Source organism: Odontomachus brunneus, unplaced genomic scaffold, assembly GCF_010583005.1.
Source record: "Odontomachus brunneus isolate Ranch 3 - 2012 unplaced genomic scaffold, Obru_v1 Obru_scaffold_015, whole genome shotgun sequence".
NCBI classification, from domain to species: Eukaryota; Metazoa; Arthropoda; class Insecta; order Hymenoptera; family Formicidae; genus Odontomachus; species Odontomachus brunneus.
The window spans coordinates 2,598,494-2,624,028 of record NW_022639465.1 but is presented as its reverse complement, the minus strand read 5'-3'; the positions used below and the strand labels follow the sequence as shown (position 1 = coordinate 2,624,028).

The window sequence follows — 25,535 nt, the reverse complement described above, 5'->3', positions numbered from 1 at the left end:
AGAGAGAGAGAGAGAGAGAGAGAGAGAGAGAGAGAGAGAGAGAGAGACAGAGAGTACTTCTTTGTTTCGTACTTGAAAAGGTTACGGAGGTACGTAATAATAAAGCCTGTTACCTCTTGGACGTTAAACATTCGTCTCTTTCTGGAGTCGGAGCGGCGCGCGTGCACGGGAAGGATGGCTAGATACGCTTTCGCGGAATAAAAATTAAAGTACGAGAAACAAGAAGTAATCAGAGACGAAAATTAAAGTCGAAAACAAGATTTATCCGCACCGCCGCGTTCTGTCTTCCTCTCGCCCCTTTCTCTGGCGCGGCACGCCGCGCACTCTACGTGCATTCGCTTGCCTAAGAGAGAAATTTCGTTTCCACTGCGGAGTTAATTAACATTTAACTTCATTAATATAATCAACTATATTGATTATAGAGCTGAAATTGAGCAAGTACGAGCTAAATTGGTCAAAGGCTTTGCTATAATCGCGGCTGTATGTTGTTGTCGAGAGTGCGTCGTTTTATGTTGCTTCCACCCCTCAAGCCATCGCCGCAGCCACCACTACCTTCACTCTCCTCTCGGTAAGAGAGGGATTATAAAAGCAGGATCCCGATTACGTAGAAGGAATGTTGTATCAATCGTCGCGCACGCCTTGCCGCTTTGCCGGGGTGAAACAGGTGGCACTCGCTATTACCGCTGCGGCTTTTATTACATTTTGCTCGCGAGCAGACATAAATGGGACATGTCGATCGAATTACTTCTAACGCGCGCCATATCTGACGATGAGGCGGCTATGTATACATATATCGGCGCAGCGGCGGGGTACGGCTAGGTCGGAGATGTCTCTTAAGAGAAAACGGTAGATGTATGTACAACCTAATTCGGTAGAGTATAACACATAGTCGCCAGCCAGGTATTTCTTGTCGATATACACGGTGCATCGGAAGTCCCCGTGCGCTCTCGCCTTCTCTCTCTCTCTCTCTCTCTCTCTCTCTCTCTCTCTCTCGCTCTCTCGCTCTCTCCCATTTGCGAATCGCTTCGCTAGGGACGCGTATTTCGGCTGGGCTCCCTTTCGGCGGCAATTTATTCAGGGAACGTTTACACGACCGCAACATCCGACAGTACACGCGAGCCAAACGAGAGAACGAGACTTGGACAGCAATTTGACAAACGAGACATATGATGAAAACGCGAAATGTTAGCATCATTATGAAGATAAGAGCGAGAACCGCGGCGGCATCGGGCGTAATATTGAAATTTACGGTTGTGTCGCCTCGAGACAGATCAGCCTTACACCCTTTGAGAAGTCGGGATCGGCCAAGAACGAGCGATTTCTGATATACCCTTTATAGTCTCGCGCCAAAGCCGAGGCTTTGCGTCAAAGAACGGAGCAACACCTTCGAGACACGTAGGAGATCGAGGTCGAAGCATTATTCTTTCTTCCGGAATAGCACGAGAGACCGACGGACTTCCAGCTTCTTTTCCCTAATAGAACATCAGCGAGCAGTGCCGCTCGCTGTGATCGCGATTAAAAGGCGCACTTCCTCCCACTCGTGATGCAATTCAAGAGCTAACGTTCTAACGGCGAGATCGGGCCGTTACAAAACCCGAACACGGAATATTTCCTTCTGCTATCGAATGAGCTGTCGCGCATGTGCATGTGTTGGGCGTATCTGTGCGTTATTATTTCTCTCTGCAAAATAGATTGCGCGCTTAAAGGAGTAATAGAGAGAAAGAGAAAGACTCAACTCGAGTTGGCGAAATTATAAAGATATCTACTTCTTTTGTTAAAAAAGGGACTAAAAGTCGCGCGGTGCGATATTATCATTAACACTGCTGAAGTTGTCATACCACGCTGAAAGGCGAGACAAGCGACAGATTGTTATCGTGGATTATAATAGCTTCGTTCTCTTCAGCTGCCACTTTCCGCGCTTGTCTACACTTTTCTTCTCGCTTTCTCATCCCCCTTCTCTCTCTCTCTCTCTCTCTCTCTCTCTCTCTCTCTCTCGCCCTCCACCAAGCGTGAAGTACAATCGTTTCACTTAGAGTGAGGAGAGAGTGTAATAAAGTGTAGCTGAAAAGAAGGAACCTAGCGCGAGGTCGAGTCGAGGAATTCAAAGCTTTCCGTGCGACCGGAACTGCAATTGCGGTCTGACATTGCGCGAAATGTTGCGTCCTACCCGATTCGATCCAGCATCGTGATTCTCCGCGACTGCAGTGTCCGCCGACCATGAAATATTTCAACAATTACCGATACATTCCTTTCTTTTCTTGTTCTTTTTTAATCGATTTGGAATGTCTTGAACGAATAAAAATCCCTCGTGCCACTCGAGAGAAGATTTCCAGACCGACAAGAATAAGGAAAATCGATGCAGATAACTGACATATACATGATAAATATATAAGGTATTGCAAGATTACATGCATACACATGCGTGCGTGCGCGTGTGTGTGTATATATATATAGACACACACACATAATAACTATGTGCCATCGAGAGTAAAATGCGGGCGCTAAAAATACCCAACATAGGAAGCGGAATATTGATGTTTCGATGTTATCGAAATACCGGAAACATCGATAAAATCGTCAGATTCGCTGGCGACTCACGACGGAGATGACATAACGACGGCCACGACGGCGATGTTCGGTACGGTAAGAGTGCTATAACAGCCTTACGTAAAGCCGGAAACGTATCACCGGCGATACCGATGAGTTGCGAATCACAAGCGGAAGCATACATCCCCGCCCATGTAGAGACAAAGGACGAATTAAATCCGCGAATGTCGCGCTGCGCGAGCGCAGTTCTCGCTCCGAAAAAAATCTCTTCCTTCTTGTCGTGCACGCAGTGCACCTACTCAAGATAATGGTTACAAAATGACACGATTACACACGGTAAAGAAGGTTTGGATTAGCCAAAGTCTGGTGAAGTATGAACGAACCAGAATTCCAGTCGAAATCACCATAATTTTGTTCAACAAGATTCTGGTTAACTAGAAATCTCGTTTATTTAACCAGAACTCGCAAATGTTTCAAGTCGAACGGATTAACCCGAAATCTTGGTCAATCAGGATCTTGTTAACTCGAACAGAACTCTGATAACTTCGACCGCAATTTTTTGGTTCGTTCATATTTCACCAGACATTTGATTAATCCAATCAAATATTTTCCGTGCATCATATTCAGTCTGAAGTTCAATATAAATCAATCATGAATCTTATTGATTCACATTGATTTAGCTTGAAGTTCAGGCTAAACCTTACTCAATGTTATCATAGTGCATCCATCGTTTTAAACAGGGCTAGTTGTGCACGCTGTCATTTTAAATTCCTGCAACTACCTTCGTACCTTGTGTACTTACACTTTGCCTTTCGATCTTTTTTCCGTGATATTTAAAAAAAAAACATATATCCTTTCGCGCTCGATATATCGCGCATGATTAATCCTTTTATGCTTCAGTCGATGAAAGAACGACAGAATGACAGGGCCAGTGAGTCGCATATCATACAATCAGTTTGTGAACACGAGCGCAACACCACGGATCTATTAATGCACGTCGCTGTATAATCGATTCGCTTATGGCATTTGATATTGAACGACGACGTGGGTATCGTCGCTATTAAGCGTTTGCCAATTAGCGACAGCATACAAGTCATGTATGCATCTGCTCTTGCAGCTTCATGCGACATACACGATTGAACGTCTTATTTTTATTCACTCGATTCATATCGCGTCTATATAGACGGCGAATACGGATCAAGTGGAAATAAAGTCGTCGTTGCCATACTCTCAAGTGCCATAACTCTCGGAGAAATATAGGCGCCATTCGTTTGAGTGCGACGTGACGGCCAAAGTGCCAGCTCCTAAGTATTCCCGGCCCGAAATCGGCGATTATCTATTACTTTATACGCGCACAGAGAGAGTGATTCGCGATATGTACGTAAATGCCCTTTTCCGTATCCTCGGCCTACATACATGTATAGCTATAGTACACGGAGAGAATTTGTAGTTTTATTGTAGTTTTCTTTTTTTTCATATAAAATTCTTTTCATACTATATATTTGTAGTAGTTCAGCCGTAGACTGCCAGTAAAGTCTATCTATTTTGCTAAGAACATAGTAAATTTCGCTCGAAACACAGCAAATGTTTTAACAGCACATATATTTCAATTTTTAAAATATATGTAGCGCATATGAAATAAAAGGATAGAGCGGATTACTGCAGAATGTCGGTCTATTTCGCGGTCTATTTCCCATAGTAATTCTAGCTATAAGATTCTCTCTGTGTAATTGCCCATGTAGAAATTTGGGTAGGGATCCGGTATGTTTTTCCCATTTATCGTTACAATCTGACCAGTAAGCCCCGTCTGAATCCGGTTGGGAAACGTCCGATTTTTAATAGGAATCCTGGAAAAACTGACAGAGATCCAATCAGACTTACTAACAGGATTTCTCGTTGATATTTGAATTATTATTTTGAACTATAGTGAGGGAAACAAGAAAGAATTTTAAACTGAAATGATTCCTACTGTTATCATTAACATATTTTTATGATGTAAAAACATATCGTTCACATGAATTTTAGATCGCTCCGCAGGACATTCATACAATAACGACGAAATGATGTCCCGTTGAAACTGAATTTGCGTCTAAGGATAATGATGATGAAAAGAAAACTGGCACGAAAGAATTAAACTTCTCAGGAGAAAGTTCCACTGGTTATAATAAAATTACCGCTTTTATAAGGTTTAACACACGCTTCTATTAATTACATAAGTAAATGCTGTTTTTACATCATATAGGATTCGTATGACCGACTTCACTCAAAATATAATTTTTCTCGGCTTTCTGGGCGACATTAGCGCCAGCATGGATTTAGATAATCCCAACTGGAACTGATTTGAATGCTCAGATACTTGCCAAATATCTGAGTTCCTGATCGGGAATATCTGAGTTCCTGATGAGAAAGTCTTACATTTTTCCATAAATTAACAAAGATTAGGTTCTAAGTTAAGAAAACAAGTCGAAATCTTTCAAGTTTTCTTAAATGGGGAAATCTTATCGGAATCTGACAATAAATGGGGAAAAAGTGGGGAAATTTCTACATGGGTATGCGAGAATGATCAAACTTACATGAAGTACGTGTCGAGAAAAATGAAGATGAAAATTTCATGCATAATTGAAGAAACATAGATAACACTGAGATTCCTCGCGATTGTTCAAGAAGTCGGTCGATTTTCTTCTCTTCAAGGGTATTCATTAGCGAGTTTAACCCTTGAAGAAATAGCAAAAAAAGCGCAACTAGTAGAAAATAATAACTGTTGTTTTTTTTAATTAATTTTGAACGCCCGTAAGACTTGGATAGTTTTATACAGAAAGACTATATGCTACTATGGTAAGAAAAAATTCCAGAATCCTAATTTTGTGGGTTGGATCGTTCTTGCATAACTATGGCCATTTGAGCACACATACGCGTGCGCGAATACTCGCGGAAAAATAGCGGCTCGGGAGCACGTTGTTTTAATGAAAAGCGATATCTCCTGCGCCCTCCTTCGCCACGCCGGTTATTTTCGAGTCCCTCGCATGTTGAAAAATTCTCACGTACATGCCCCTCGTCAATAACGTGGAAAATTTCGCGTGCGCTCTTATAGAATAAACAAGCGACGCGACTTGCACGGCGTTTTGCAGGCTACACTCTCGATACACGCGTGTGTCGTCGTCGTCGACGATTGTGTAACCAATTGTATTGTATAACGAAGAAGATCGCGCTATATGCTCCCGCCCCTCCTTTCCTCTTGCCTACGAAACGTCGGACGAATTAGGCTACGCTTATTGCAGCCGTCGACGAAAACTTTCAGTTCGGCGAAGCGCCTACGGCGGAGTCAAGATTAATCGAGTGCGTTCAAGTGAACGCAAGCGATTTGTATAATGCAGGCTGACCGTAATGCATGCGTCGCGCGATTGAATTCCGAATTACGTTCGATAACATTTATTGATTTCGACGTGTTCCAAAGATTCCTAAATATATCGTCAGTATGTATTCAAAATAATTCACAAAAGCTGCAGCGTTATCGTCATGCAAGTAGCAGTGCGAACGACAGCTTCTAAACGATCGGCACGCCAAGATCTCACCCTGATGGGTGGTTTTCTCTCCACGTCGAGCGGCGAAACACTTTCGAATGACAGATTCAAGATGCCGACTATATTCACGTCTGCATCATCGACGACGTCAGAGAAAATTTTCAATACTAAGGAGCCGGGGAGCGGCTCAAGTTTACCGAAAGATCGACCCTGGGCGTGAGAATCTCGTGGCACATCTAAGAGTCGCTCGCACTGCTTCGAGGGAAGAAAAAGAAGAGCAGAAAAACACTGCTCGGGGACCGAGAAAACTTGTCGGACGCGGCCCCATACTGTGCTACACAACCTACACCTCCGGCTCACTCCCACACGCACATGCTCGGGGCTCCGCGACGTTCTCGCTCCACGAATTCGCGTCCCAGTAAGTCCACCCGAAAGAGACACGCATGCCGTCGCTACGATCGCTAAACGGGCCCGCGAAAGTTCGGCGGGTACGTGCCGAGCGAGAGACGCGACGCGACTAGTAGTCCCGAGAATGTAAACTACCCGAAAAAGCAGGGTGGTCCGTACGGTAGCGTGCTCTCGCCCTACCCGCCCAACGCGAGACGACACGATCTCCGCGCTCGGCACCGGCCGAGAGCTGGCGGTTGCTGCCGATAATCGCGGCACGGCACGCATGACACAGATGAGAAAAAAAAGCGAGGGACGGGGTGAAGACAAGAAGCGAGGGAAAAACAGACCTTCTACATCCCCGAACTATATTCGTCCGTGTCGAGTGCGTCACGCATCCTCCCGGCAGTGTTCTTAACACGAGGCGGCGGCGGCGGCGGCGGCGGCGGCGGCGACGACGGCGGTGGCGGGGGCGATGGCGACGACGACGACGACGACGACGACGACGACGACGACGATGACGATGACGACGACGACGACAACGACGGCGACGGCGACGGCGACGGCGAAGACGACAGCGGTGGCGGCGATAGCGACGGTAGCGACGGCGGCATATATACGCGCCTGGCGTCGTCTACGAACCAGGCGAGGTGGTGCGAGCCGATCCACCCTCTCGATAATGTGCAACGCACAGGAGCGCGCGAGCGAACGACTCTACCCTACGTAGCGAAGGATATGCCGTGGGAACTCCTCTCGCGCCGTCGAGAGAGCTCCGCTGCTATTCGGTCGCGCGTCTCGGCCGAAGGAGCGAGTGGACTGACGCGCGATGCGATCGCTTGGGGGTGTAAGAGGTGGACAACGGGGCTGACACCGACGGCGGGATAAGGAAAAGCACTTTTCTGTACTCACATGTCTGTCGTCTGTAGTGGGTGTGCGCGCGGCGTACCCTCGTATCACCGATGGTAAGGTTCGTGCGAGGACGAGTACCGGCTCGAGCGTGCGGTCATGATGACGACGACGACGACGACGATGATGATGAGGAGGAGGAGGAGGAAAACGTCGAGACTGTCGCGATCACGACGTCCGCTCGCGCTGCCTGCTTCTCGTCAAGGATCGCTGATGGAGGCTTCTCGTCCTTGCTGCTACTCCTTTGTTACGCGACCGACGATGGTCCGTTAGAGCAGAAATCGTGACGACGTAGGCCTCGTTAGACTGTCGCCGGACGACTGACAGCCGCGTAAATGGGTACACGCATGGTTAACGCGGTCCGACGCTCGGGGCGGAACACAGACGCGCACGTACACGCGGCCAAGCGCGCTTTGAAATGTAGGGAGAGAGAGAGAGAAAGGGATTTAGATGGGGATAGAGAGGTGAAAGGGGAGGGTGCAAGGATGGAGTGAGATATATATGTATGGAGAGGGAGAGCAAGCGAGACAGACAGAGAGATAGAGGGAGAGAGAAACTCTGCTCCGTCGTAGGGGATGTAGGAGAAAAATCGGAGGATGAGAGGGTAAGAATGGGAAAGAGGGAGAAAGAGCACGAGTGAGGAAGGAAGAGACGAGAGAAGGAAGGGCGCGCGTTAAACACGGAGGGATGCTCCACGCGTAAATCGCGAGCTCACCGATGATGTTGGCGCGGGATCGGAGTAAAGACTGGAGATAGAGATGATGATGGTAGTGGTGGGGTAGTGGCGGTGGTAGTGGCGGTGAGCGGAGAGTGCCTCTCTCTCTCTCTCTCTCTCTCTTCCTCTCAGACGAAGGAGGTAATTTAACCCCGCTCTCGTACAATTTTGCCCGACTGACTTGTTCGAGGGATGCGAGTGACGGAGAGAGGTCGTCAGGAGAGAACTGAGATGAAAAGAGACAGACGGAGAATTAAAAAGAAAGGAACGAAGAGAGATGTTCGGTCGAGGGGAGGAAGATGCGCGCGCGAGAGAGAACAGAATTAGAAACGGTGGGGAAAGGGAACGAGAGGGGATGAATGAACGTCTACGTGAGTGTAGGCAACGCATACCTCTGTACTACGTGACGGGGGGGAGAGGTAAGAGAGACAGAGAACACATGGAGAAATAGAAAGGGAAAGATAGATAGATAGGTAGGTAGATTGAGAGAGGGGGAAAGAGAGGGAGAGGGGAACGATAAACGGCACTGCACTGGCAACGTCCGCGCTGGGACTAAGGGCGTGGGCAATCCACGAGCGAGCGAGCGGGCCAGTGCGAACGAGCGCGCGATGTAGCCGACTACATTGATTTTGATTTTTAAAGGCGCGCGCATTTGACGCTCCAGACTGGATCTGCCCATTCATACCACTCCCGTCTAGCATCCGAGGACATTGGTCTGTCCTGTGCGAAGGGGGATAAAAGAGTCCGATGCGTGGCAGGCGTATCCTGGCGCGGCTCTTAGATGTATTTTGGCGCGATGATTTCAATTGGATATGAGTCGCGCGCACTTTCGTATTATTGCTGGTGGCGCAATAATCGCGGATTTTAATCATTTAAACTGACAATATTTGGTTCGGGGGAACGTTACAGGGAACGATGATACTAGTGCTATCGTCGTACACTGTGCGAGATGCTGCCGATGTTATTTCGATGAGAACACTGATCGCGTCGTCGGCATGTTGTGCATTTGCAGATAATGTGAGAAAATATTTATACACGTGATACCCATAGCAAGCACGCAACTATAACTAGGTCGATGATCATCTAATTAACTACGACTCAAAGGATTATGACGCATCGTTATTATATAGGAAGAACAGATAAAAAATAATTACAAACATTATTAAATACGGCTTATCTGAAGACGAATTCAAATAGAAATGGTGAATTCTAGAAGAGCCTTACCGTAATTATGAGAGCGTAACCATCATATATTGTAGGAAATAATAAACTATGTAACAACAGACGTTATATTTGTTAGAGTTCCAACCCTTATTTGCGACACAGAATATGCATAAATATTTATTTCCTCAGCTATTTTTTGTTCTTTTAAGTCAACTATTATAATTAATAATACCATTTTTAGTCGCTGGCATTTATAAAATCGTTGAAGAAGATAATGATTTGCTACAATATATGATAGCTGCGCGTTAATAACTGCGCTGGAACAGATCAGATTACTGTTCGCTATCTTATGATTTATTGGACACATACATCTAATAGACATACAAGTCACTTTTAATGCTTTATCGCGCAATCACAATATTCAACTGCCTTACACAAGGCAGTATCAAATGTACGAACAACTGAAAAAATCTGTGCATACCGAAAATGTTATTTTCACCACGTAGATTCGATTCATGCTTTCAGCATTAGTCAAGCGCTCACGTGAGTGTACAAGGCGATTACGCGTAATATTTGCGCGATTGTTCTACTTAGCAATAAATAAATATCCATTAGAGGGCGAATTTAGATCACATAAAATATCCGAAGCCGAAAGTCCGTTTTATGGCGTCCCAATAATACCTGTCCCAATTTTCTTTCGTAGAGATCTCCTCACTGTAAAGCATGACAATTTCCCATCATATCGTGGCGATCGTACTCGACAACAAAATAGCGAGGCAGATTATACCGCAAAAAAAAAAACCATAGTCTTTCCTTACCTTAGTGGGACACCGATCTGTGTTAAATTAACTTCGGTGTGATCGCTCTTTTCACAAATATCGATAGTTACATGACTATAATGATCAGACGGCCATTGTTTGCAACGCCATTTCTGTACAATTTTTGTCGGTGTAATTTCGATGAACTCGCCGTGAATATTGCCACCGAAGAGCTCGAACTGACCATTCTTCTTTAGTTCAAGCTTCACTGGACCTTTCGTGAAGGCTTGCACCATCTAGAATAATTAAAGACTACTACAGTTACATTAAAAGTGTACTACTATAAATTACTATGAGATAACTTAATTAAACTATTACCTCAACAATAGTAAAAACATTGAATAATTCTTCCGCCCTGCATTGAAATTTTTGTTGTTGCTTAATGGTAGTGGTGGAGATTTTACAACTTACTGATTTGTTATAGTTTGTTGGTACCACTGCAGAATTCATTTGCATCTTGAAAGAAAAAAAGAATTAGTAGCACTTTAGGTTCTGATATCGCAAATATCGGGTACTCACTTTGATGTTGAAGCCAGATGTTATATTCGAGATATTTTCCTTTATATTATCTTTTTTAGGAAGTATCATTCCTTTTGTAAATTCTAAACAAGAGAAAAACAGTATAAATATTCTATATTATGTTTTATACCTAGCAACAGAATTAAGTTTTATATCTATACAAGGTGACTCATATGTAACTCTTTACAGCTTGATATTTTAGAAATCAAAAAAGATATGAAAAAGTGTTTTACAAAAATTGTAGGATATCGAAAGAAAGTGTGTAACAAAAATTGTAGGATATCGAAAGAAACAAAAGATAGTAATACTTATTTGGAATGGTCTTGAATGTGGTCTTGTCCACATTAATTTTTTAAATGAAATCATATGGTTCGGTATAAACCGATTTCTCCAGTCATTCTGCGTACAAAAGTACTGAAGTCCTCAAAAAGTAAATACTCTTTCTGAGTTATTTTATATATCATCCTGTCACTTTTCAATGCAAGACATAAAATATCTCAAATTATTCATTTAAATTATTCACAATTTCTGAGATATTAAACTATTACATAAGTTAAGAATTACATAAGTCACCCTGCATATATATATTATACTTTAGTAAATTATTTTACCTTCCTTCAAAGAAGATACATATTTTTCCAATTTTTTTCTTAATATATTCTTTCCCTTTGTATGCAAAAAGTGTTTCACCTTCTCTCCTTCATCGGTACTCTCTTTTAATGTAACTTCGATCTGTAAATTATAAAACACACATATAAGTAAATATTTAATTCGAGAAAATATCTATTTCAAGAAATTATATATTGAATTAGAGAGAAGGAAAGAAAACAAAAAGAGAGAAATTGATACTTACATCTATTTCATTGATATCATTTTCTTCAGATAAATTAGGGATATTAATTTTACCCTCAATTTTCTTATGATCAGATTGTTCATTCAACTCCCATTTAAGGACAATATTCCATTCATAAAAGAAAATAAGTTTTCCTTTTCTATTATTTGCTACCGCCTCACCTTCACACTTCTCCATTTCTATTATTTTACATGATACTGCAAATTGAATATGTATAATGTGCCAAAGAATATTATTATATATATTGAGGAAATAGTATGTCTTTTTTTCAATTTTTTCCTTGATTATACAATACACAAGTGAATAATACTAACTTCCATCCCCCTCAACTGTTGCGTTTAAAAACAACTCTTTTAACTTTTCTTGCGACCACGCATAGGCATTTTTCTCTGTCCTATAACACGATTTTTATATAGACTGCATTTTGATCTTCACTGCTGGTATGAAAAATCTATAGTATATGTTATATATACTGTAAATATTCACAGTATTGACTATGAATATGGGAACACAATCATGATAAAACAGATAAATACAAAGGACAAATATATTAATATTTAAATATGTTCCTAGTCAATATGTAAATTATAAGAGATATATATATATATATATATATATATATATATATATATATATATATACATATATATAGAATTTAAATAAATGTTTAATAGAATAGAATAATATAATAGAATTTAATTGAATGCTTCATAGAATAAAACAGTATAATAGAATTTAATTAAATATATAATAGAATAGAGTAATATAATAGAATTTAATTAAATGCATAATAGAGTAGAATAATATAATAGGATTTAATTAAATACTTAATAGAATAGAATAATATAATAGAATTTAATTAAATGTTAAATTTTGATATTAGCTTGACATACCAGTGCCAATTATTAACATTAGTCGCATCAGGTCTCTCTTCCACAATCCAACGTGGGTCACCTTCGCCCCATTTTGCCATCGTTCCGAATATTTTTTTGAAGAAAAACAGTAAAGAGAGAAGGCTTCTTCGCTAGGGGGTGTGTTAAAATTTATAATATAAATTTTAAACTTAAGACTTCACAACAAACAATGATTTAGAAAAATGAAACTTATATCCATGAAACTGACAGATACATTAGAAAATAACAAGAGGGTTAGACGCGTTATTACATCAATGAGTCGAAATTATTGAGATTTTTCACATTCATGCGAAATACTTACGCGAAGTAAGTATGGTTAGGAAAGCGTTTAACGGAGTTTAACGTTGATTGAACTGCTTCTTAGTGACAATTCGTCTCAAATATTTCTATTATATCTCGTTCTTCTCTAGTATAGTGTTTCGAGCATAGATTTATCATAGGATGGCAATCACAGAAACTCCTGTTAACACTTTTATTAATAATAATACTGATCAGGATCGCTCCGAAATCTTGAGGTTTGACCTGTATTTGGAGTGCTGACTGGAAAGCATTCTGGAAACTTCGGCCATTAGGATGCGTTCGGGGAGTATGCTACCAATGCTACCGCGTTCTTCTATCTTTATTGCTCCTTAGATATACAACAAGAATAGAACAACATAGTGGCGGTAAATAGCGCTAATAGTGAACGCACCCTGGATAGAATAAATCGCGAGATGGCGCACTCGGAGGTAGGGTCTTATCAAAAGTATTGCGAATTATTCAATAATTTGTTAACTATCTAATTAAAATATTGCTAACTGATTAATGTCCAATTTCTTCACCTCCGGTTAACTTTATCTGTCGGATAAATGTCAACCATGATTGGTTAATCTTGCTAACCATAAATATGATTGGTCAATTCCAATAGAATAACTGGCAGATAAAGTTAACCAAAGGTAAAGAAATTGGGCATAAAGGCCATCACACACAAAATTACATAGACGCATATGCATAGCATAAGATAGTATGGACCAATGAGCATCGAATATTAAGTATCAATCATCAATATGGCGACTTAATATTCAATGCTCATTGGTCCATATGATCTTATGCTATGCATATGCGTCTATGTAATTTTGTGTATGGCCCTTAGAGTTCCATCTCTAGTTAACTTAACTGACCGGTTATTCCATTGGACTTGACCAATCGCATTTAACGTTAAGAAGAGTTATTCAGAATTAACCAATCACTGTTGAGATTTAACCGGAAGTTAAAGTTAAACGAAGGTTGTGGAACTGAGCCTAAGTAAGGAGTTGATTGGCCAGTAATTAATGTAAATTAGCAGTTCGTCGTCCAAGTTGTAGACATAGGATGCTTTTCAGTTGCGTACACTGTGTTATATAGAACCAGTTTATTGGTTGCATATTATCTTGCAAGATATTTTAGATAATGACCAATAAACTGGTTTTATGTGTGTATCAAGATGTGTTAAGCAATTGGAAAGCACTTATAGAATGCATCGAGTGACACCCGTTTGACAACAGTGCGATTGGACACGGTTTAATTGGACACCGTAAAATTGCATATTAATATTAATATTAAATAATATTAATAATTTTCAAACCGTAATTTTAAACTCGTAAGTTTAATCGTAACTTCCGTCACATATATGAATAGTATAAACAGAATTCTTGTAAATAAATTAGGATACATATTATTTTAAATTAGGATTATATTTTACACTTCAGATTTCTCACATAACAGTTTATAAGTATGATTTTAATAAAATACAAATAATCTTACCACACGTTAAAAAAATATGGATATAATCGTGAGATTTTACGAAATTATTACCTGTCGAGTTCTTTACTTCTTACTCCAGCTTGTTCTTATGGCATTGAGTTAGGACTCTCACGCATGAAATGACATAACTGCATGTGCATAGCATAAGACTATATGGACCAATGAGCATTGAGTATTAAGCATTAATTATTAATATGGCGGCTAAATACTCGATGCTTATTGGTCCATACATCCAAGCAATTTCCAATTGCTTAACACATCTTGATACACACGTAAAACTAGTTTATTGGTCACATATTATCAAAAATATCTTGTAAGATAATATGCAACCAATAAACTGGTTTTGTGTAACACAGTGTACGCAACTGGAAAGCATCCTATGTCTACAACTTGGACGACGAACTGCAAATTTACATTAATTACTGGCCAATCAACTCCTTATTTAGGCCCAGTTCCACAACCTCCGTTTAACTTTAACTACCGGTTAAATCTCAACAGTGATTGGTTAATTCTGCATAGCTCTTCTTAACGCTAAATACGATTGGTCAAGTCCAATGGAATAACCGGTCAGTTAACTAGAGGTCATGTGTGAGAGCCCTTAGAAGAAGTTGTCATAAACTACAAAAGTACTAGATAGTCGTGCCTATCATTATTTTCGGTCCTAGTGAAACTAACTCTAATGGCTCCTGCAGATAGGACGCGGTAATGCTTGCCGCGCGGCGGAAGTCCGCACGACAGCCAATCAATATGTTGTTTTTCCGTAAGAGCTAGAAGGTTATTACGGAAAGCAGCATATTGATTGGCTGTCGCGCGAACTTCCGCCGCGCGGCAAGCATTACCGCGTCCTGTATGCATAATTATCGTGAACACTCATATGCCTAAGTCTAGAAAAAAAAAGTTTGACGACAATAATATAATGACAACTTACCGTTTTGTGCTTTGAGAACATCAGCTCGAGATAGTGTTATATAAAATTCTTCTCTACTTTCTGCATCGTAAAAAGTAATTTCTACATAACTGTTTGCTGTTATTCCCTTATAGAAATATCATACTAAGAATCATTGATAATTACTTATTTTTAGTATTAAAAATACTGGATAATATGTAATTATCAATGATTCTTAGTATAATATTTCTATAAGGGTTGTTGTCATTACTATGCCATTTTTTATATCAATTAAAACTGTGTAAGATATTGTAACGAGCCGTCCGTAATACAAAGACAGAACGAACCGCGAAAACGTTAAAACCAAGTATACGAAACGACTCGTCACGAAAACAGAACCCGCGACAAACCAATGTAAACACCGCCGACCGACCGCGAATAACACAACACTAGATCCGGCTAAAATTGGTATAAAAGACCGCGCGAAAAGCTGAGAAGCAAGCAGTCTTCCGAGGTGCTCCGCTGAGCAGAGCTAAGACTCCGACAGCAGCAGCTCCTCGCGAACACCGCTACCTAGAACCCCGCATCCTAGACCTTCCTCATCACCGCCCTGTCGACTTATTGGATTCGTAAAGTCGACATTTCTCGATACCGCTCCGTCGACTTGTTGGATTCGTAAAGTCGACATCCGCGTAGACTTATTGGATTCGTAAAGTCTACATCCTTGATTACCGCTCCGTTGACTTATTGGATTCGTAAGGTCGACCTCCGCGTAGACTTATTAAATCCGTACAGGCTACCGCTCCGTCGACTCGTTGGATTCGTAGAGTCGACACTCGCGGAGACTTGTCGGATTCGTAAAGTCTACATCCTCGATTACCGCTCCGTCGACTTATTGGATTCGTAAAGTCGACCTCCGCGTAGATTTAGTAAATCCGTACAGGCTACCGCTCCGTTGACTCGTTGGATTCATAGGGTCAACACTCGCGGAGACTTGTCGGATTCGTAATGTCTACAGCCTCATTACCGCTCCGTCGACTTATCGGATTCGTATAGTCGACCTCCGCGTAGACTTGTTGGATTCGTAAAGTCTACATCCTTCGATACCGCTCCGACGACGTACCGAATTCGCAAAGCCGACAACCGCGTAAACTTCGACAAGTAAACAGCGGCATCGGCTGTCGGACCCGCGAAACCTCCAGTATTGTAAACGCTCCGTCACCTGCCTAGCTTCGACCTCCGCGAAGTCGCGCCGCCGCCCCGGGGAACCGATTTCCGTGGCCCAGCCTCATAGCGCACGACCGCTCCGCAAAACTCCGGCGCATCACGTACACGGGACCGTGTTCTTCCTCGAGTAACGGCGCTCCTCGCGCGACCAAAATTAAAGATCCGAGCGTCAACATCGCGCCGCAAGCACAATACAATCGACGCGTCACATGACCGCCCAGCGGCCCCGCAGCACGAGCCCCGCCGCAGCGAACATCAACACGCGCGAACACAAAAACCCGCTCGTTAAACCAACGGCGTCGAACCAAACTGTAAATACCCATTGTACATAGCCATCTAATCGACAATAGACATCATCTTAATATCCATCCCACTGTCTTCACAATTATTTACATCTGCTCGAATCCGGACCACACCGACTCGCAGCTTATCCCGCACCGAACGCGAAATAGCGTTACAATATTAAATATATAATGGTCTAACCGCCATATAAATATTATCTATTAGCGAATTCGGTAGCTTGCACGGTAGTGCGTACTGAGTGCGCGCTAAGGCTTGTTTACAGTATATTCTTATATTTACGATCGTGTTTTAAATACATATTTAAAAACATTTTAGCTAATGAAATGATTCGTACGGATGTTGTATGTACATATTATATTATTAGTTAAAAATATTTGAGAATTTATTTAAAACAATTTTTAAATATAATAACATACTATGAACAAGTTTAGAGCGCACTGAGTGCGCACTAGTGCATATAGCGAATTCGCTATATGCTACCGACAGTGTTCGCGAAGCTCACCGAACGCTAACGCTACCAATGCACTACCTCGGAAGGAATAGCGTTGGTAGCGCGCAGTTATGACGTAGACGCTACTACTAGTGATGTCATAGGCGTTTTTTCGTTTGACCACATTAGCGTTTGGTTGGTTAGTTTGATCCACTTAACGCTCGTAACGCTTCGAGCAACAAAGATAGAATGACGTTCGCGACGTTACGAGCGTTAAGTGGACCAAACTAACCAACCAAACGCTATCGTGATCACGAAATGAAAAAACACTTCATGATAGCGTTTGTTAGCGCGATCTTGTAGCTCCGCGAACAGCCTGTAACGCTAAATAGCGCTGCTCCGCGAACACACCCCATGTATACTATGTCCATGGTAATACTCTATCTCCAATCCGTAGTGTGATACGGGTTTTAGGGTTTGTCTACAATATGTGAAATAAGCCGTAAGACATTAGAATTATTATTCTTTTAATAATTGACTATGATTGACCAATTCTTACAGCTTACGACATCAATTATAAAAATCTATTAGGTGTACAAATTAATTCTCGACCCTTACATTTCATCGACTACAGAACCTATTCAAATTGGAATTTTTTCCCGCCATATAGTTATTTTAAAGTGCCATCCCGGTGGGTCTTTCATGAGCTCACTCCCGAAAACAAAAGCAGACGCCACGATGCTCTTTTCTTGCTCTCTAAGTTCAAGAAAAAGGATTTTTTGCACAAAATTATTACTTGTGATAAAAAGTAAATTTTGTACGATAATCTTAAGAGGCGAAAATCCTGGGTCCGTCCAAGTAAACCATCAACGAGCACCGCAAAACCGAATATCTATCGCAAAAAAGTGTTGCTATGCATTCCCAGGTAGCAAGGTGACGTCTAAAGATGTCATTAAGATGTCATTAAGACGTCCATGACGTTGTAATGACATCTTAATGACATCTTTAGACGTCACCTTGCTACCTTGCTACCTGGGTTTGGTGGGATTAGAAAGGCGTGATCCACTATGACATGCTCCGACCTGGTCAGATCGTCACTTCTAAGCTCTACAAAAACTGATCTGTGTGAATGACGCACTTGAAGAAAAAAGACCGTTTAGTGGCAATAGGAGAAGAATGATAATACTGTTGCAGGATAACGTCCGGACACAGCAAAACAAACTCTGGAAACCATCTCAGATTTAGGCTGGGAAATTCTCCCTCATGTGGCGTATTCTCCAGACTTAGCCCCTTCTGATTACCACCTATTTTGATCCCTACAACACCTAACTGATTCTCAATTCAAGTCAGTTGAATAGGTCAAAAAAAGCCTTGATGAATTCATTGAATCAAAACCACCATTATTTTTCCGATCTGGAATCCAATTGCCTGAGAGATGACAAAAATGTATAGAAAGCGAAGGAAATTACTTTGAAGGTTGAGTTTGTATTAATGTTTTTATAAATAAATATTAAAGTTGGTAAAAAAAGACCGAGAATTAATTTGTACACTTAATATTTTGATAGAATATCGAAATCACAAATGAACCGAGACAGTTCTTAAGTCATTATACATATTACAGAAAACGAAAAAGTACCATCGTTTTCAAATTATTTATTACATATAAATGAAATTATAGTTGCACGATTTTTACAGTCTACATCGTACAATTTTTGGTTTGGGAATTAGGAATTATCCAGATCGCAAACGTCGCTATTAAATGGACAATTAAATGTACTCGCGCACACATAACTCACATATGCATAATTCCCATCGTCTACTCGGAGCATTTTCTGCTCTTAGAATGTATGTGGTCGTCAATTTCATTGATGATCGCCGGATACACAGTCATGTTCGCATCTAAAGAATGCTACTTCTAAGAATGCATCCTTAAAATATATCTGATCCAAATCCGTTTAAATTTTTAAAGATCTAAGCTCAAAGAGGCGTCTAAATGCGAAAAAGTTGTTCAGAGCCTTAATATCTGTAGCCCTCGTCGTGCGAGGGTCCTCCTCCTCCTGACGCTGGATAAGTCGCTGTACCTTCGTACCGTACCATGGGCCGATATCCGGCCCCATCGGCCACATAGTCAACGATTTGGGTTCTGCCATCTGGCAGCAATACGTGGTAGGTCCCTGTAGCCTCCATATCTTTTCTCATCTCACGATGGCCAAAATCCAGACCCGCCGTCGCGTCTTGGACCTCGTATGAGAATTCATAGTTTGCCGGATCCTAACGTATAAAAGAACATCGATTTTAACAAGTATGATTGAATAAATTTGACTGCAACTTCGTCACGAGAAAACACGTGACAATAAAAGATTGCTCTTTTTTCGAGAACACATATGCATGTACTTACACCGGCCCATTCATCCGGATGACCTGTTCCCCCACCTCCAGCTGGTCGAGAGCTGGGTGGCAGATAAGCTGGACCCTGCGGTTCGTTTTGAACTCCTACCAAGATCATCGTCAGTAGTATCGCCTGCTCAAAAGAAATAGAAACACTGAACAGGTACACAGGTTTGACCAAATTGGAGAGGATCAACTAAAAAAGATCAAGTACTAGCCCGACAACTTTGCACCACATCGAAATGACATTTTGGAACCGTTTATATATTATCAATAATAAATAATGCAGAATTATCTCGTGAAAGCTATTTCTTTTCGTTGTTGTGTAGAATATTTAGCGAAATTTTAACAAGCTTTAGATTCAAAGAGACATTTTAATAATGTACTAACCTGCCGAATCATTAGCACAATTTGATGAAATTCCACAAGCGTTCACAAAACTGAAACGGTTCATCTGCAAGTACGTCGCTCAGTTTTATATAGCGACATTTCGATCATGACGGCATGGAGATGGAAACTCGGCAGTTATCGGCGGTCTTAACGCGATCCCATAACCATAATTATGGCTAATAATAAAACCGCAAATTTCTGACGCGGCCTTAATCGTTCGTTCGGCATTACAATCGCAGCAGTTCCTGATTCCATGCAACGTAATCTTCTTATCTTCTTATCTTGGCTACAAAGTCGCATTTCTCCGTTTCAACTGTACAAAATTTCTGCAAAGATTTGATAACTATAAACAATCGTGGCAGCAAGCAAACTGTTGCAGTCCCCCCCAAAATTGAGATTCAAAGTCATCATGTGTTGCGATGATTCAATTAGGAAAAAGATTTAATCATGTATTCTGAAAGTTCACAATCAATTTGTCATCACAATCAATTCCGGAATAACTTTGGACTGATTCGATTTCGAGGAAAAGTTTTCGACGATTTTGTCACATCTATTAATCGCTGACTTAAGATTTTCGTGTTTGGTAATGTCTGACGACCGAATCGTTACTACGATTCACTAAATTGACTACCGTGTAATTTGCGCACTAGTCTTACCCAACGGATAACAATAAGTTGTATTAATAGTTCTTTTGATTGCACCACGTCGTTTGTTCTCTAGTCGCATTTGCGGTAAGATTTAGACGTCCCAAAATGTCGCAAGATATCGTAATGGATATTGGATTGACAATACAACAAACAACACGATTCAACACGTAATCTGGAGATATTAACATTTGTCCTCAACATTACAAAAATAATTCCCTTAATATTTATGCCTTGTAATAAAATACTTCGCACGACTTGGTAATTATCTCATAATTATGTAAAAGTAGGTTGCTTGATAAGCGATAATTTAAATAATATTTACTGATATTATGGCGCACTATTTTGCCATGGCAGAGAAGTGCCCACGAACAGTCAAATGTGTACGTGTGTACGTATGCGTGTGTGGGGTGTGCGATTAACTTAGAAAATTAAAACATTACGGGGAGGTGAAATGGCTGGGCCCTTATTCTTGAAATAGTTACGTATACGTAAGTTTTACTGCGCAGCTATTTTATGGTATGATTAAATCAGCGCAGTAAAACTTACGTATAAGCAACTATTTCAAGAATAAGGGCCCTGGTCATTCGTATTTATGCTCATAAAGAAGAAGAAAAGAGGAAGTGAAAATATCGTAAGATGTCATAACATATAACACAACATAAACACCATAACGTTTCGTGCCTGCAAGACTTTTTGTTTACAACGCTTTGATCGGATGCGTGACCGCGAGCATCGCTAGCGAGCTCCTTCTATTGTGGATTGGTGCGTCGTTTGCCTCTCTCTTTCTAGTAGATTGCGCGCGTCGTTAATCTCTCTCTTTCTAGAAGGTCGCGCGTGTTGCCCGCTACGCTCTTTTTGGACGGTTCCGCGCGGCGGACGGACGTATTCCTGTATTCGACGTTCTCCTGTGTTTCTTCGTCGATTTCGACCGTTTCACTGTAATTTCTCGACGCTGGAAGTGATTAACGAACATGAGCAGTGCTCGCCTGTGACTATATCGCGAAAATAGTGTCCAGCAAACGTGCGATGGTGAGTGTCTCGATGAGATTACATTTGTCCGTAATCAAGCTGAATTCTTTCGTCAACTTCGTGACTGTACTTCGAAGTGGCGCTTACTCTCTCCTCCACCAATCGTGATCGCGGAACTACTTTCTTTCGAATCTGATATTCGTGCGCGTCGCGCCGTGGAGCACGACGGTAGTTTACGTGAAGCGGGGATCGTCCGCCGTGTCTCGTGACATTTCCATCGTCGAATACGGATTTTATTCGGGAAATATCGATTGGAAGTGCGGGTCGCGTTACGGGCGCGTGTATGCAGTGGAATGCAGCGAGAAACCAGGAATGACACGTCGAGAATCGTCATCGAAATGCCGTGATCGAGTTTGATGAAATTCGGAGAACTGGGTGAGTACAAAAACTTTTGAATTCTCCTCTGTATATCGAATTTCGTGACGTTCTGAACGCTTAAATTTCTCAACTTTTCAAGCATCTCAATGTAGCAATTTTTTTTCGATTCTATTATTAAAGAACCTATACTATGCTAACCATTCCATAAAATTAGGTTTCGCGATGACAAAAAGGATGACTATTGTGCACGGCACTTCTCTCTCTCTCTCTCTCTCTTCTTCCTTCCTTGCTCTCTCTCACCTGTTCCTTTTTTCGTCAGTATTCAACAAATTGTTACTTGTGCGCGATAGGGAGATGCTTTAAAAAGTAAAGACAAATCTATTTCATTTATTTTGAAAGTAGAAAGAATAGAGAATGTGTGGAATGAAGGGAGAACACGAAAATACAAGAATTAAATTTAGAATATGTGTTGAGACTGAAATTTACCGTATTTTACGGTACGTTTATTATTATAAAAAGTCTACATACTCTGCCTCTCAACAATAAAGTTTAGACGAAATAAAATAAATTAAGAATTAAATAAATTAGGAGGCGTGTAAATGCGTTTTTCACAATTCGATAATTAATACTTCTCACATTAAATTTACGTAATTACAGAGAATATTGTGCGTATTTAGAACATTAATTACTTGTCACAGTTCACACTGGCATACCATTAATCTGCATACTAGTATGCTAAACATCTAGAAGTAGCTTACTGATTCTAATGCTTTTGTTTACACGCTCAATCAATCAGTCAGTTTAAAAATCTCTTCTCTTAACTGCACTCCATGTACTCTCGATACTTATGCATTCTATACAACTTTCCTCCTTCTATTTTTCAGGAAATACATTTTATTTCATACATTTATCTCATTTCAAGTGCAAAATGTATATAATGTATACACAGAGAGAAAAAATATCTAAAAGATAAAAAATATTTATTCGGTAGGTACTAATATTTTCTTAAATCTAAATTTTTTATTCTTAACAGAATAAACAATTGTCTTCATGAAAAGTGACGATTTTAGGAAAATGCATATATTTTTTCATAAATTGTGAAAAAGAATTTTTCTTAATGTAAAGATATCTATGTATTAGTGCAAATAAACATGTAATTAGTACCCATAGAATAAATTATTTTTTATTTTTTAGATTTTTTTTTCAGTGTGGCGCAGCTAAGAGGAACAGATTTCCGATATCTTGTCGCGCTATTATGTGTTGTTTGTTATGATCGTGTTAAAATATCTTCAAACGAAACGACCCTTTTTTCTTTCGGTCTGTTACACAGCCATCTCGTAAACAGCACTCGACGTAAACAAATACATATTTTTTATTTTCACGGTGTATTTTCTCGGTAGTTTTCGATACGATTATTTGCGTGTCTATCTCTGGTATAAATAATTTATATGTATACGCTAAGTATAAAATACGATTTTGCGTATCACTGACGTAATGCAGAGTGTAGTCGACAGATCTGTACAAACTCGAGTCGAATGTTTGGCGAGTAAGCGTTTGTCAATTTTTGGCAGCATTAGCTCGCGTTTCCTCCTAAACGCGAGATAAAATGTGTGACCAAGGATGTAGAAGAGAAAGAGCTCAACGAATAATAAATATAAAAAGTATGGCCTAGCGTATATAATATAGTATTTAGTCTGATATGTTTTTTGTATATTATGAAAGCTTACAGCGAGCAGATTCGAACCATGTAACTCTCAAAATCAACAAATGGCGATGCCATGTTTTCATTTGAATTTTGACTGAACTCGACTTGCGCGAGCCACTAAGTTCAAAGTTCTGGGTCGTCATCTGTGAATGTATAGTTCAAAATTGACTGGCGAGAGCAGCAGACTATGTTGTCGCCTACCGATCAGAGCATCTAGCTGATCAGTTTTAGAACCATTATTCGACCATTAATCGGTCCTTCGCATATGAGAGAGATAGTTGGAATCAGCTCGCCATAAGTTTTTATAATATGCAAAAATATTGGATATTTTCGAAAAATCAGACTAAACTTGGCCGCTCTCTTTAACACAAATATACAGAGTGTGTCAAAAGGTAAGGTCTGCCAACTATGATTGAGAATATCGCAAAACGGTATAGTACCTTTATGTTCACCTCAATCCGTTCTACGTTCCCACAAAATTGCGGAAGAGAATCTGGGACACTCTGTATATAAAGAGAAAACTCGAAGAGTTTTCGTAAATTCTATGCATATATCGTATACATAATATATCGAAGAAAGTAATTGAAAATTAAATATATGTACAGACCTCTCGGATAAACCCTATGTCCTAAATATATCCCGAAAATAATTTACTTCAAACGTCTATAATACTGTTACGTTTTTTCTCCACGTCCGCAGAGTCCAGATCATTGCCGAGGCTACCGACTCGACCTTTCAAACCGCCAACTTGACCGGTTGCTTTGAGTTTCTCTTGCATTTGCGCTAGGATATCCTGCATCCTTCGTATCTGCGAATGGCGAATATGAATCATTAACGCGAGAAATTGTAAAATCGAGCTGGGGTACTCTGTATATACGTGATAATATCACTCATTTTTTTTGCTCTCACCTCTTCGTCCTTCTGCAAGAGTAGTCTATCTGTGTCGGATATATTGTTCTCGAAATGCGGCCCGGAGTCTCGCTTCAGTTTACTGCAAAGATAAAAGAAAAGGCGTGTGTATCGTCGATTATCCGAAGGGAGAGGAAATACAAACTGACAAATGCAATCGAAGTATTAACACGGCAAAGAAAAAGATATCGTGCATCTTTATAAGAAAATATTTAACAATTTTACAAGAAAATACTCTGCAATTTTTACGCCTTGCATTAGACGACGCAGAGAAATTAATGCGAAAACTAATTTCGCGATTAAATTATCATAGCGTCAGGATCATCACAAAACTACACGGAGAAAATATCGTAGTAAAAATGACAAAATTCTTGTAATTTTGGACAATACAGAATTATGATCAAAATTAATATATATTTGTTTGTAAGAATATTACGCAATGAATGTTTGACTTTACTATAAAATTATTGTAATCACTTAATTTTTGTTTACATTGTATATCAGGTAGATCATCAGATTTGCTATATTTCTGTAGCAATTTATACTACATAACAGAATCTAATTTTACGAAAAATATTGCGTAGAGAAAAATATAATTTTAACGTAATTTTTACAACATATTCTCCGTATACGGGTCTAAAGAATGCCGCGAATACTTTCATTGATTATGCAAAGCACACAGGATACTCGAGAGGAATCGTCAGTATATTCAGTGCAACAATGATGTAACGTGTGTTGAGAGATTTTATCCTTTGACGTCGACAGACTCGCAAAATATATGTCACTCTCGAGACTGTCCTGTGAGCATTGCGAACGCGCGGTAAACATCCGTATGTATATACCTACTGAAATGCAATATTTATTTACATGCGTAAATACCTCCGTTCCCGGATCGCTTGCTGTGAAATTTGGGAAATACATTGGGCCCGAAAATTTTCGTAGTGAACGTCCTGCGTGACGTCCTTTAGATCTTGCATATGCGTCGATATTAGCATCGTCCTTAGTTTGACGAAGTCACTGTGCTTTGGATTCTCAACTATGATCAACCAGAATTGGTACGTTAAAATTAAAGTGCTGTCGACGAGATGAAAAAGAAGAGAGAGGCTAGGTGAGGGCGGGGGGAAGAAGAGAGAGAGAGAGAGAGAGAGAGAGAGAGAGAGAGAGAGAGAGAGAGAGA

General features: G+C 40.5%; 4 protein-coding genes across 4 annotated transcripts in view; 1 reads left to right on the top strand and 3 right to left on the bottom strand.

Annotated features, from left to right (window-relative positions):
• The window catches only part of LOC116841429 (muscarinic acetylcholine receptor DM1-like), a 32,006-nt gene extending 19,056 nt beyond the window's left edge, over positions 1-12,950 (bottom strand). Inside the window, exons 1-10 of the mRNA XM_032809326.1 lie at positions 12,646-12,950; positions 12,324-12,454; positions 11,745-11,824; positions 11,431-11,627; positions 11,189-11,309; positions 10,578-10,660; positions 10,377-10,514; positions 10,059-10,294; positions 9,874-9,954; positions 6,120-6,159 (exon numbers count right to left, since the gene is read on the bottom strand). Coding sequence (XP_032665217.1) covers positions 6,120-6,159; positions 9,874-9,954; positions 10,059-10,294; positions 10,377-10,514; positions 10,578-10,660; positions 11,189-11,309; positions 11,431-11,627; positions 11,745-11,824; positions 12,324-12,403 — 1,056 coding nt within the window. The 5' untranslated portion in view covers positions 12,404-12,454; positions 12,646-12,950. The remainder of the gene's footprint in view (positions 1-6,119; positions 6,160-9,873; positions 9,955-10,058; positions 10,295-10,376; positions 10,515-10,577; positions 10,661-11,188; positions 11,310-11,430; positions 11,628-11,744; positions 11,825-12,323; positions 12,455-12,645) is intronic.
• Positions 12,951-18,726: 5,776 nt separating this feature from the next.
• Positions 18,727-20,549, bottom strand: LOC116841391 (pro-resilin-like). The gene is made up of 4 exons (XM_032809250.1): positions 20,407-20,549; positions 19,751-20,076; positions 19,371-19,493; positions 18,727-19,243 (listed from the first exon to the last, which is right to left on the bottom strand). The coding sequence occupies exons 2-4, from the start codon at positions 19,760-19,762 to the stop codon at positions 18,989-18,991; spliced, it is 390 nt and encodes a 129-aa protein (XP_032665141.1). The 5' UTR covers positions 19,763-20,076; positions 20,407-20,549; the 3' UTR covers positions 18,727-18,988.
• Positions 20,550-21,273: 724 nt separating this feature from the next.
• Positions 21,274-25,535, top strand: part of LOC116841398 (glutamate-gated chloride channel) — a 98,928-nt gene continuing 94,666 nt past the window's right edge. The window contains exon 1 of the mRNA XM_032809271.1: positions 21,274-21,801. The gene's annotated coding sequence lies outside the window, so the exon portion shown is untranslated. The remainder of the gene's footprint in view (positions 21,802-25,535) is intronic.
• Positions 22,214-25,535, bottom strand: part of LOC116841428 — a 34,799-nt gene continuing 31,477 nt past the window's right edge. The window contains exons 21-23 of the mRNA XM_032809323.1: positions 25,238-25,394; positions 24,359-24,440; positions 22,214-24,257 (exon numbers count right to left, since the gene is read on the bottom strand). Coding sequence (XP_032665214.1) covers positions 24,105-24,257; positions 24,359-24,440; positions 25,238-25,394 — 392 coding nt within the window. The 3' untranslated portion in view covers positions 22,214-24,104. The remainder of the gene's footprint in view (positions 24,258-24,358; positions 24,441-25,237; positions 25,395-25,535) is intronic.

Coding starts and splice junctions, on each gene's coding strand:
- LOC116841391 (XM_032809250.1), bottom strand. Junction 19,244..19,370: donor ATCCGGATGAATGGGCCGGT/GTAAGTACATGC, acceptor TTTATACGTTAG/GATCCGGCAAACTATGAATT.